We start from the raw sequence: 14,208 nt of genomic DNA, 5'->3' as shown, positions 1-14,208 counted from the left end.
CTTTACCAGTCCCGAAGGACCCCAAAGCGCTTTACACATTCAGTCATCCACACACTGGCGCCACCGGGCCCTCTGACCACCACCAGTAGGCAACGGGTGAAGTGTCTTGCCCAAGGACACAACGACCGAGAATGTCCAAGCCGGGGCTCGAACCGGCAACCTTCCGATTACAAGGCGAACTCCCAACTCTTGAGCTACGATAGTCCCTATATTTGAAAGTGAAAATCATTCTCTTGGAAACGCTCTGTTATTCCTTTGTCTCTCTTCCATGTGGATGAATTATTGGCTCATTTAAAGCCTATTTCACTGATTTATGGCAAATGTGAGCAAATAGCAACTCCCAGGGCTGTAAAGTGAAGCCAGTAACAAATGCCAAAAACTGCATTTCCTCCAATAGCCACTTGGGGCTGTCTCAGAAGTCGAATCAATCCTCATAGACTCCCATTAAAATTCCAAAGTTTTACAGCACAAATAAACAGGTTTAAGACTGGAAAAAATGCCATAACTAGCATAAGTAACTGTAAAACTATTCTTAAATCAGCATCCAATTACAGCCACATCTTGCTAATCAAGCTAGATAACCAGAGTTAGCATTAGCTAGTAACAGCCCTAATCGAGCCTTTCGTTTGAATATGGTCCCATGTGGTTTAAAAATTAAAATGACAAAAAACAAGATGGTGACAGTTAAAATCTCAGAGCTGAGGCTCATAAATGCTACGAGGATATAATTGTGGCTATGTCCATCTTTCTAACACAGTCTATGAAATAGATTAGTAGATTATTAGAAGCATATTGATGTTGTTTTTGTGGCAAGAAAATTATTAGATTGTATTAAAATTTGGAACTTTGCTAAGGTGTCTGTGAAGGTCTTGCTAAGGTGCTACAAGATAGAGTGAAAAAATAAGCCATTTAAAAAAGTGTTGCATTTCTTTTTGTTTAAAATATTGCTCTCCAATCAGATGTCAAGCTGTTGTTTGCATAGGCGATTTCCAAGTTCCCATCGTAAGTCAAGAGGTGTCAACTCCAGATTTCTCTCTAAAATTACACACCAGATTCCCAGCGATGACCACCTACAGTCATGACCACCCACGGCAGCTATTTCACTTTGGTTTTTAGCTCTCTTTGTGTGCTTGTTGCTCAGTATAATTAAATATGTCAGTAATTGCCTAAGAAATCCATTTAATGTAATCTTCAAATAAAGTTTCTTGACTTCAGTTTCCCTTTTGAAAAACAATTGTAATAAACTCTATTCTTACTTTTAATTGCCCAGTAAAAACTGTCCTGTTTGGTGCCCCAGAGACAGCAATAAAAAGGCGCTTTTATGGTCTTTCTTAGTGACCAGTTCTGAAGAAAAGTAGGAGAGAAAAGAAACAAAAAATCACCTTCAAACAAGCAAAGTCATTTTTCTTATCTCCTCCTTGACATCTTTTTCTATGCGTCAGAGTAAAGATGGCTCATTTTTTAAGATAGATAGAAAGAAACACTGGAAACTATGAGAGCTTGTGAACATGGGTGTAGTTCTCTCACAGCCACAAAGCCTGTGAGAGGATGGTTATGGGAGAGGGCTGACAAAAGGGGGAGGAAAATTAGGCTCGCCAGCATTCTTCTCATTTAAAGCTGTAACTACACAAAAAAAAGCACTCTCGCAGTCAGGGTTGGGTCTGCTGCTTACAAGGAGAGGCACTCTTGTATTCATGGTGGTGCAGTGATAACCTGAACATTTTTTTTCTTCTTCTCATCCCTTTTCCCCTCGCTTTGCACACAAGGACAGCTCATGTCTTTCTTATAGACATGGAGAGCTTTGTGCATTTAAGGATTTTCCTTTTTCTGCTGGTCTCCGTTGCTCAGGTTTTGATTGTTTCATCTCAGACCAGCGGTAAGTGAACCCCATCAGCTGCTTATGTTAACACCTATTGTTGTTGGTGATAATGTGTGAAGGTGGCTAACCTTCAGATACTGGCTTGGACTTTTTGTGCAGGCATGAGAAAACTTTGAAGTACAAATTAGGCTTGGTTGTATAGACTTATGTTTATTATTAATATTGCAGAAATGTAATTAAGTGTTATTTTGATTTAGGAGAAGCTATTTTAGATAGACGGGGTTTTTGCTGGTTTGTTGAATTCTCCTTGCACATGACAACTTAATTTGCCCCACTGACTTGTTCTGGTGTGGATGAGAAATGTTTCCAGCCCACTGAAGAGTCTGTGTCAGGCTTAAAGATGATTAATACGAAAAGAGAATCTTGTGGATTATTTGCTAATGGCAAAAAAAGAAGCTCTGCATGTCAGAAAACAGTTCAGTGGAAATCTGTCAGTGATTGCGAGTGATGTCACCCTGAGGCAGTGAAAATGTGCAGAGCAGGGAAACGAGGACCTTTGTGGTATTACATTACTCCTGCACGACTCTACCACTTTGGAAGATTCATTAAGTGTCACCACAACCCCCACCCCTGCCCCCCACCCCCTTACATTGTACATCTGTGAAAAGAATTTCAGCTTTGAGGGAACACATGCTACATGTTAATTCAGGGCAGATGTGAGGAGCAGAGATGCTGCTGGAGTCACTGAGACTGTGGGGCTGCTGATGTCTCCAGCTGGCAAAGCTGCGACCTGGAACACCTGAGAGTTCTTGTTTTACTTGAACCACGCTTCCAGCTTGTTTTTTTCCTCACCGGAGTGTTTGATGTCTTGTGTCGTCACAGGGACTGACTTGTTCTCCTCGTGATGTCATGGGGCACACTGAGCACTGGACTGCTGTTAGAGAGTGTAATTAAAAAGAAAAGCTATTTTCCTTTATATAATTAACCAAAATGAGTTGTTTTTTCTCTTTGGGTTCAGTTTCATGTAAAGCTGTGGTGTGATAGTTGGACACTGGATAGAGTGCCACCCTGTGGTGAAAGCAGCATGTGTGCACTTCATCTGCACCAAAGAAATTTAACACAAAATGTAATGCTGACATTTGATGATCAGTGTATTTAACCTGAATTAAATATACAAAGAGATCCAGCTGTGCACATCTGCACGTTTCTGCCGTTTGTTCTCTATAGCTCCTAGAAGCTATGTTTTAAGCATCTCACTACTCTAGCTGGTTAAATCTCACTTTCCATATTTGTTCATATTCAGCAGTACTCGATCTTGCATGCTTTTTTTTTTCCATGGAACATAGGTGGGGGGAGATGGTTGCATTTCAACCAAATAAAAACTTTGGAAAGTCCGTGGTTTTTGTTGACTAAGGGAAAATGTGGTTCAAGGCCCTGTGGAACAATATACTTGTGTCTTAATGAGGGGGGCTTTAAAGAGACAGTGACCAACTCTGCTTGTATGGGTTTTGCTTGAGAGTTATTACATTTCATGTTTTTAACAACTGTCTGCAGCAAGACCAAAATATTTCAGTTTTCCTCTACTGTCTGGAATGACTCATGTCAGAACTCCTGAAGCACACTTAGTGTTGCAGTGAGATCACTCATTGGGCTAAAATATATCCTTGTGCCAGATTAAATGCATGATTAAAAGGTCAGTCTTTAATTAGGTGTTTTTTCCCACCAGGTGACTGTATATACAATTTTAATGTAGCCACTGTGAAACAATTGGTTCTTGTCTTGAAGTGTTGAGCTGAGCAATTTGGCCATCGCCATCTTGGGGTTTTGAAACCGGATGTAGCAAATGAGCATTGGGAACTAAGAAACACTTATACAGTAGCAGCTTGGAAAACAAATGGTCAGCCCTAAAGCATTTGCTAAAGCATTAGCTTTATTGTCATTTTGAGCCCAAATAAGAAAGCAATTTAGTAAATAAACAGCATGTTGTATTTAAAGAAACTTGGAACTAACAACATTAGGAAAGTGGTTACTGAGGTCATAAATCGGTAATTTGCCTGTAGATTTCTTCATAATCTGACATTTTGCAATCAGAGGAGCCCCCTGCAGGCCATTAGAAAGAATTCTAAAGAATCTTCAAAAAGCAAATCATCAAATTAGAATATTTCCATATTCCATTTAGTTACAGGGAACTACTTTTATAGGGAAACTGCAACTTAAAAAAATAGCTTGGCAGATGGTCGATGAAACTGTTGTCATACTCCCAGAAACCTTTTGTTAGCCAACATTTTGCTTTTTTTGAGAATAAAAAAAAGATAGGACTCTGAGGTTACTGAAAATCAAACACAATGCTTTGAAGACAAAAACAACATGTTCAAAACAAATGTTGAACGTTTTAGTTGATACAGCTCTAGATTAGAGACATGTGCCTGCACATGTGTGGAAAGTTTTCTGCATAAGAACATGGTTTGGAAAATGAGATCAAGGAGCAGACTTTTAGCTCACACTTGGAAATGGTGACGCCAGCACAGAACCCCAGGATAAAAGAAAATATATAGTGCAGGCCTCAAAGAAAAATTACAACTTGTGTTGGAAGAAGCAGATTTTTTCAGTAATATTTGGAGGAAAGTTTAAGGATGTGAACACGGAAAAAAATAGCAATAAAATACTGATTCCAATAACAAGAAACAGTCTGCACCCAGAGTTTTAGCCAAGGACAGAAATCATGCATTTTCTGTGTGTGTCTGTGTTCATGTGTGTGTGAGACCACTCCTTCCAGACACTGACGGAGCTGTAAAACGTCTTCAAAGATGGCACTTTGCACCTTACATCAAAGAAACTCAACACCCAGTCCTCATGACACCGCTGGCTTACTTTGAGTGTATTCGCAGTTACATTTGTCTCATCATCACCAGCTTTTTCATTTCCATCACAGCCAAAATCTTAAAGCGTCTCCAGCATATTTTTTCCTCTGTTTGAGAGAAACCATTAGCACAAAGCAAAAATCTGGTACTCCAGATCAGCAGACCAGCATGAGGTCACCCTGCCTCCTAAATTGGTTCCAGTTGTTGTTGCCACATCAGTGACATCGCAACAAATGGGCTGTTTTCTACTAAAGCTGAAACGTCCAAACATGTGAATTCAACCAGGTCCACAGATGGCTTTGATTAGAAACACATGCTGCATTTTTGAGCTATGACTTGATTACACGCCTTCTTCTACCAGAGTTAAAGGCAAGACAAGGGAAGGGGGGAGGGGGGTCAGCCTTACCAGGTTGTACATTGTCTTATATTGTTTCAGTTACATGTTTGAGGAGGTGTTATGTCGACTGATGTGAAATGTCAGACTGTAAACCCGGGGTGTGTTGGTGGTAGAGACAGTGGAGCTGATTAGGAGTTTTCATGCAGGGATGCACCATGGGAACTACTTATAAACCAGAGTATTGCAGTCAGAAAATGGAGGATTGGGGGAAAGGATGACTTCCAGATGTTAAAAAAGTCTCTTTGGCACTACTTGGAATATATAAAAAAGTCTTATTTGGAAGGGGAGGAAGTTAAACGGCCAATATAAAACAGTGTGTCAGTGTGACTTTAGGTAAACTGTGAGCCAGTAAGTTTTACATCTGTCAACGTTAAAGACACCCTAAACAGTCTGAGGGGGACAGCCCATCTCCCCTGTCTTTACATGTTCAAGTTAAAGTAGCTATTTGTTCCAAGGCCGTGCAATTATGGCTCCTCCTAACAGGTTTCCTGCCGCTTGATTGTCACTTGCTCGCCCATCTGTCCTGTGATCCTCTCAGTTTGTCTATGTAGGAGGAGGATGAGAGGACAGCCGGTAAACACAGAACAGGCTCGTTTCCCCAAATGCTACAATTGTCCTAATTTAATTATAATTGACACTGAGCCCTACGGTAGTCAGAGGAAGAGCTTGGCCACTAATTCACAAGTTCTGTGTCACAGTTGAATAAATAAAACTAATTTTAATTCATGTTTATACTGTGTTAAATATAGTTGCAAAGCACTACAAAGTGTAAAGCTTTAAAATTAAAGGTGCACTGTGACTATATCAGCGTTACGCTGAAGGATTATGTATATAGAGCATGAAAATCCAAGCACATTTCACACGATCCACTATCTACTCCTTTTCATTCCTTTCTGTTATATACACTTACATAGCCTGAGTGTCAAATAATGAGGTCAGCATTATTTGATCCAAAAGCCTAAACTCTTGGATGCTTCAACATCAGCAGTTATTTCTACTGTCTGAATGTTGTCATACATAGTCCTGTTTGAGCCTTCTGACTGGAAGGGTCAGCTAGTCAGAAGAGCTGGGTCATTGAGAGGGTGACCTTATAGAGACAGGAGTCTAAATGGCTGCTTTCATGAGGTGGCTGAACTGAGTTGGTTCCCAATGATTTAGCTGAGTGTTATTTTAAACTATGAATCATGCTAAGTTATTTTTGTGAAGTCAAAGAATAAAAATATGGAGCTGGAAGTATAATAAGTTCCCCATCCATCCAATTTCTTGCTGCTTATCTGGGTTTGAGGGCAGCAGTCTATGCAGAGAGGCCTACACCTCCCTCTCCCTAGGCACTGATATGTTCCCAAGCCAGCCAAGAGATGTGATCTCTCCAGCATGTATTGGGTCTGCCCCAGGGCCTCCTCTTGGTAGGACGTGCTAGAAATACCTGTCCTAGGAGTCATTTGAGAGACATCCTAGTCCAGGGGTGTCCAACTCCAGGCCTCAAGGGCCAGTGTTCTGCAGGTTTTTGACACACCTGAATCAAATGATTAGTTCATTACCAGGCCTCTGGAGAACTTCAAGACATGTTGAGGAGGTAATTTAGCCATTTAAATCAGCTGTGTTGGATTAAGGACACATCTAAAACCTGCAGGACACCGGCCCTTGAGGCCTGGAGTTGGACACCCCTGTCCTAATCAGACACCCAAGCCACCTCGCTTGGCTCCTTTTGATCTGAAAGAGAGCAGCTCTTTCTTGCTGCTTGTACCTGTGATCTCATTCTTCTGGACACTACCCAAATCTCATAACTACGGGTGAGGTTAAGAGATCAACCGGTAAATGCAGAGCTTTGGTTTCACACTCAGCTCTCTCTTCACCGCAGCAGATTGGTGCAGCATCATAAGGAAACGGAAACTTTTCAATTTTAGATTTCTATTTTAACAATTTTTAAAAACAAAAAACAAAAAAAACCCCAAGAAGTTTCTTTTACAAATCTGGAGTTGTGAAGTTTGTAAGAAGACACGATAATAGTAGTCTAAAGATTGATTTTCATTTTGGAAAATCGAGGCTCCATCCTTTCAGTATGTGTCAAAAAATGTTTCATGTTCTGTCCAATCATTCTCAGTCTCTCTGTCTCGTGAGCTCCCCAGCTCCACGTCACTTCAGTACTAAACTGCAGGAGCAGGCCTTTAATTGGTCATGAAAGTAAAGATTATAAGCTTTCAGGCAAACATTATCTTTCTCCACAATTAAAAAGTAATATAGTCCATCACAAAATGCCAGGAAAACAAACATGGCCTTCATGATAATGCTTTTGAGCAGTTAGCCATTGCTGGTGCGTAGCCTGTTCAGCGAGTGTTGATACAGCTGGTTGTAGTTTTTCCTGCAGATCAGGGGGACTTTTACCCTCTGGAGCTTATCCTCTGCAGGTTGGCAGGGCTCAGTGTAATGTAGCACTCCCTCTGTACATGTTCTCTGTCTCTCCTCTGGTGACTGTTTAAAAGCTGCTGTAGTAGCTTTCAGGAGATGTTACAGCCCATTTGGAAACCTTTCTTTGTGCTTCGGTCCAGGTAATGATTCTGTAAAATCACACCACAGTTGCCGTGGAGGGAATCAGTTGATTGTCATAACGGGAAATGCAAAAAGATCTTAACACATGCAATTTCAACTTCTCCTACAGTTTTAAATGAAACATTTTAAAGTCAAAATTACCTCAAGTCTTCAAAAAAATGTGATTTTTAAGGCTGACGGAAAGCTTTTAGAACTGAAGAAGCTGTTTGGATGAGAGCTGAAGTGACTTCAAGGACTTACAAAAGACATCAGGTTGCAGTAAACTCAACCACTTAAGTCTACCATGACCTGGATGACTATGAACTTACAGAAACAAATTCTAAAGTCCTACCATGACTTGTTTGAATGCCACAAAATGGTGACAGCCGGCCATAATTGCAGGTTGCGGCCCGACCCAAATTCTAAGCTGAGGCCTGACTGTGTATATATTACGACTGAAGAGGGTGACTGAATGGTGCTACATGGGTTACAGGGGTTAGCAGTGTGGCCTAAGACATGCTGTTAACAACTCGTTGGACAGCTGACTTCACAGTGAAATGCCTCATATATGAGCAGTGCTTTGAGGTACTTTTCTGTCCAGGTGGTCATAAAACTGCAGCAGCTGCAAATACTGCAGATTACTGCGTTTCACTGAAAACAATCATATTAAATTGTACGTTACACAAAATTGTTATGGAAGCTTTTTTTTTCTGAATGCCTTGATTCAGTCAGATTACATAATTTGGAGTTAATTTAATTTATTTGCCATAAAACTACAAATTCAGAACTGATTTCAGCAGTTGCAGTAGAGAATGAAGCCAGAAAAGGTACCAAGGTCATTAGGATCATTTTCTCATTGGCAGCTAATCTCACTTCAGGAGTTGACCTCCTGTTGGCCATTAGAATGCAGGCATTTCCACACTGGATTCACTTTTTCAGATCTGGCAGTCATGTGACACAAAAAGCTTTCACACGTTGCACTGGCCCAGTGAAATTCTGATACACAGGAAACAATTTCTTCAAATTACTGCTGCTCATGGTGGTCCTACAAGCTGCTGAATCATTGGGTACACTTAGTTTTCCACAGGATTGCAGGGACTCCTGTGGAAAACTTCTTTTTCACATATGTTTGTACAGAACATTTGTATTTAAGTTAGTTTCAAAGACAAAAGTACTGCTATAAGAACTCGTCAGCAGTATCATATTATTAAGTTTTCTTGGTGTTGACCAGCAAGAGTGCTAATAAGCATGTAAGGAATTCAGAATTAGACTGTTAGCAGCTGGAAAATGTCCACCATCTCAGACTTTTACGAATCGATTACAATCTTTCTGGTGTTTTGTCAGGCCGAGTGGATTTTAGCACTTTAATGTGAGGGCCAAACTGAGCTCCTCTTCTACTGGATTTTGATTTGAATGTTAAGAAGAGTTCCAGCACACACAGGGTTTGTATTTTCTAATCATCCCATCCAGATCCCATCAGAGGGTATGGTTTTTATTGAAGTGTCGTCTATGATTAAAGTCATAGTTTGCTCAGCAGATGCATGGACTATCTGGGAGCAGCAATAGAAACCAAGAAGACTTGCTAAGTGTTGGCTGCAGAAAAAAGTAAGACTGATTGGACTAATAAAATTCTGCCTATTTAAGACTTTCTTTGTTTCGCGACATTTCTTCTTTGGGCTTTTATGTGAAGAGCTCACAGCAGGTCCAGAGGGGTAGTGAGGTTTTTTTGTTTTTTTGTTTTTTTTTGGTAAAAAAGAAGGGAGCATTCTGTTAACACAATGTGAAGTCTGTGCCGGCCACTGGCCATAATGTCCAGCCAGTGTTCCCAAACAGACGCGTCTCACATCGAGCCAGACCAGTGAGATGTGGAAATGTCTGCTTGTTGTCGGTGACTCATCGCCACCATTTAACCTCGATGGTTTTAGCAAATGGGTGAAATGCTTTTGCAGAGAAGTTGCCAAAAGAGACAAAGTTAATGAGAATGAATTAAAGTGGTGAAGCCAATGTTAAATATTGGAAAAAAAAAAAAAAAAATCTTTGCTGTATTCTTAGTGTCAGCCAGGAGCCTTTACGCATGAACCGTCTTTATTGCTTCACCATTCAGCTGTTTACAGCACATTGAGGAAAGTTAGTATATTTCACCCAGAAGAACAACAAACTCACATGCTGGCGTGGTAATTTACTCTGTGCTAGCTTTGAAATTATGTCCATATGAATAACATTAAAACTGCCATTTTGCATTTTTGTAACGCTTCAAATTAAAAAGAAAAGCAACGCAAACACAAAGGCTGGTGTGGGATAACCGGGTAATTCACGTGTTAGATATTTTCCGCTCAGGTTTCACTTGATCAGCCGTATGAGATTCAAACAAACAAAGGTTTACACAGCTTGAAGTCTGCTGTGCATCACGCCACTCTCTATTTACTTTGGCTACATAAGAGCACTAAGTGGAGGCTTTGAGCCTTTTTTGAGTTTTATTCAGTTGCATGTTCTTTCTTGTTTCTGAGCTTTTTTTTTTTTTTCCTGGTGTGGCACAGTGTTTAAAGAGAAGGGAGGGGTAAGCTTTAAATACAGAATCTTTTCATTGTAATTTTACATCTACAGTACTAGGAGAGGGGCATTGAGGGGGGAAGAAAAGTCCTGGCACAGCTGCGGATCAGAGAGGAAGGAACAGAGAGTAGAGGAGGAGGAGTCAGGGACAGGGGATAAGAAAGGGAGTCTGAAAAGAGAGCGAGAGAAAAGAAAGAGGTGAGAATGTGAAAGGCAGAAGAAGTGAGAATGAGGGGAACCCCGGAGGATTGTTTGGGACATGTGATCAACAGCAGATACCTCCATGTGTATGTCGCAACAGACTCCAGTTTAAGAGTTAGGATAAAGGAATTTCCTCTAGAAAAGTGGTTGTTGTTGTTGTTAATTGTGATTAACGATCTGAAGACAAAACAGATTGAGACAGATGAGATTACTGCAAATATGTTCTTTTTCATAACGGAACTGAAAAATTGGTCAGCTGGTGATTTGTTCCACATCTGTAAAGCAAAACACTTCATTGTAATTTTATCTGGAGGGAGACCGCCTTCGAGATTTCTGCAACTCACAGCTGTCTATGACATATTGGATAAAGTATGCATCTGTTACTGATAGAAGGGAGGGCTTTAAGCAAACAAACTGCAGCAGAACTGCCAAGAAGTGATTCGCTGCTAGTGAAAAACGTTTTTCATTGGTTGATGCAGTTTTTGGTGTTTTGCCATAATGTCACAAGGACCTGGGTGGGAATATTCCCTTCATACTTCTGTCATTAGAGAAAATGGGTCACTGTGAAGTGTATCTCAGAGCATTTGCTTCCGAGCAGATTGAACAATAATCTTTTTGTCAGTCAAGATCTTCAAAAACAGGAGAACATTATTTCATGTGCGTCGTCCTTTAAAAATTAGAGTCATGCTGCTCATATACAGTTTTTCTTATCTAAGACTCTTTTGGCAAGACACGTGCATGCCAGAACTGAACCCAAGGGGTTATTAGCAAGTATTAGAGGTTCTGATTAGTTGAGAGGTTTGGATTCAAACTCAGTAACTGCACAGTTTAATATAGTTTAATCAAACATGTTTCAAATGTATGTAAAATCAGCTTTAGCTTGGGTTACTTGTTTAACCTTCAACTACAAAACTATACCCTCTTCATTGAGCAGATTTGATAATGCAAATTATGCATTGTGCAACTATGCACATTTAATTCAATCAAAAAGCAAATAATAAAAATCGGCCTTGAATGAGACTTTAACATTAGCCACAGTTAAACTGGTGTTTTGTACCCATGGGATGGCCGCTGAGCAAAAGGAGCCAGCACCACAATGTGACCAAAACATCACAGAAAATGAACAGATGTGGCAAAATCACAAGTAAAAGTGAAGGAGTACAAAGAAGGCGCATGTGCATATTACGGGATGCCACAAGGGTCAAGCTCAGCCACAGTCCTGCCTCTTTAGCTGATCTCAGTGATAGCTGATGGATAAACAGATTTACGGACATTCAACATGTTAAAAATATGAAAGAAAACCAAAATGTGTTTTCCAGACAAGTATTAAAATAATAAGTAGAATAAAGCAGAATAACACTTAATAACTTAAAAATCATATAGTAACAAAAACACATACATGAACTGATAAAGTGCAGATGGAAACTCATGGCACTGAGTCCACTCAGCCTTGTTGTACGGGCGTTGAGGCTACGCAGGTTCATGGTCTGAGTGGGAGGGGCCTCTCATGATGTCCAGTAGCCTGATTATGTATCTGTCAATATAAATGCCCTCTGAAGATTTTCACCATTCTTTACAGCACCTTCTTGTCAGCTTCAGAGACAGCCCATGTTGTCAAGAAGCTCTGCAGATTTTCATGCTGTGTTTGTCTTAGTATCATCTGTTGTCACAGATTTCTGCTCAGATCTGTCTATAGTTTCTCTTTTCCAGTACTGAAAGTTACCAGGGCTGTGAAAGCGTCAATGCCTTGCACACCAATTGCTGTCTACCTAGAAGGTTCACATGAATGGAGAAGACAGAACTTTGGAGATTCAAAAACATATTTTAAGATGTTTAAAGGGAAAAAATAAGATCAGTCAATATACAGAAATCAATAGCTAAATTTAAAAAGGAGCTTCTGCCATCAAAGTGTATAAAAGGCTTCATAGAAACTCAGTGCAGATTTCAGTTATCCTTCCAAGAATGCTTTAATTTACCTGTTGTTGAATAATTATAGTTATTCATTTATTTGCATAACCAAACCCAGACAGTCTGGCTCCAGCAATTTCATAGATACAACCTTCTGGAGACAGAACCATGTGGCCAGTCCTGCCTTGACCTTATCACCCCTTTTTGTCTGTGCCTCCAAAAATGCAAACTGCAGTAACTTCAAGGGCTTCATTTGGCAATAAAGAGAAAGTGATAAATTCTGTGTGTCGCCCCTGGGCTTTCAACTTGAGTGATGTCACAACAGGAAGGCGGCCTTGTGCTGACCCCCGTCTCCCTGTGCTCGCTTATCTGTCCGATCCTAACAGCGGTCCAGAAAATTACGGTTTCTCTCTCCAGCAACAGATATGGTTTGTACCTGCAAGGAGCCGATCACTGGAAACAAACTCTGTGATTTCAATAACAGATGACTCGAGGAAGTACTTGGAGTACAGCTGAAATAGTTCACATGAATGAAGTCATGGTTTCCATTTCGGAGATAATGCTGAAATAATGTTGGATCAATTTTATCTCAAAATGTTTTGGGGAGGTTTTTGGCCTAAATGTGGGCTCAGACAGTGTTTTCCTTACAGATGCAGATACAGATCTCTGCTTCCAAAACCCCCACAAAAACATCTTCCATAACAATGACTGTTTGTCTGATTCTTAGGGCTGGAAACCATTAGTAAAAGTGCATTTCTGTTAATACAATAACGTCACATTACTTTAAAACAAGGTTCCTCCAGCAATGTTTTGAATAGATGATGACTGCACTGAAAGCCTTTAGAAAATGCTGCGGCTCCAGGGCGTGAAGCAGGTGTGGAGGAGATCAAAACTCCAGACATCCAGAGGCCCCCAGAACACAAGAGACCAAGGAAGACCAACAGAGGGGCAGCTGCGCCACTGTCCCGGAAAGAGCTGAGGAGAGTCCCAGATGAGGGCTCACTCAGCAGCCGCAGAGCAGAAGCCAGGGGGAGTTGCAGTGACGCGCCCGTGAGCTCCGCCGGCAGCCAGCTGAGCCTGAGTGACCGAGCCCCAGGCCGAGAGGCCGGGGGCACCCCACCTCCGAAGTGGCCCGAGCGAGCCCCAGGCTCCAGGCCCCGATAAGCGGCCGCCAAGGAGTGAGCCGGTGTGTACCTGGACGCCCATCCCCGGACACAAAGAACCACCAACGCACCGATGTCTGAGGGGGTCCGCCACTGGCAGGGGAAGTGGTGGTAGGGGGAGATAGGCCTCCAAACCTTGGAGGGCCTGAGATGTCCCCAGAGAGGTGGCGCCTGACACCCAACCTGACATATAGACACAGACATACAGGCACACACAGATACAAACATCCATTCCCACCCTCATGCTCTCATATGCACTTACTCCACACTCAACCAACGTGGAGACAGACATGAAGAGACGTTGTACACACGATCACACTCCCCAAGCGTACTCTACAAACCGGGTCTAGGTGCCCTCGCCCCTGGAGGGGGGAACTGCACCCAGACCCAGGTGGTGTTTCCCTTTTCCCTGCGGTGGGGGGAGGCAGACCGCCCCGACTCCGCAGCAGCAGGAAGGCTCCACACTCCAGACCGTAGTCGGACGGCCAACTCCTCCTCCTAGTCCTAGCCCCCCTGCTCCAGCAGGTCGCAGAGAACGGGGGTGAGAGAAGACTCCGAACCTCCCTCCACCCGCTCATTGTAGTGTTGATGCATGTGTGTTCTAAGGTGCATTTAAAACCCAGGAGGGCATGGAGCTACCTGCCAGAGAGCAGCAGGTAAGCGCATGGTCCCTCCTGCTAGCCCTCAATGTCTACGTGTATTTAAAATTGAGAGGTGGGCAACGATGCCAGGGGTGGGGTGTACACCCTGATGGTACTTTGGACTCCGTGTATCGTGCCC

The 14,208-nt window shown here is 41.9% G+C and overlaps 1 protein-coding gene across 1 annotated transcript in view; it reads left to right on the top strand.

Moving 5' to 3' along the window:
* Nucleotides 1-1,598: 1,598 nt before the first annotated feature.
* Nucleotides 1,599-14,208, top strand: part of col5a2a (collagen, type V, alpha 2a) — a 43,987-nt gene continuing 31,377 nt past the window's right edge. Inside the window, exon 1 of the mRNA XM_080902758.1 lies at nt 1,599-1,876. Within this exon, the coding sequence (XP_080758884.1) occupies nt 1,792-1,876 (85 nt within the window). The 5' untranslated portion in view covers nt 1,599-1,791. The remainder of the gene's footprint in view (nt 1,877-14,208) is intronic.

Source organism: Rhamphochromis sp. 'chilingali' (genome assembly GCF_963969265.1).
Source record: "Rhamphochromis sp. 'chilingali' genome assembly, chromosome: 14".
Lineage (NCBI taxonomy): Eukaryota > Metazoa > Chordata > Actinopteri > Cichliformes > Cichlidae > Rhamphochromis > Rhamphochromis sp. 'chilingali'.
This window is presented reverse-complemented; position numbering and strand designations above follow the sequence as displayed.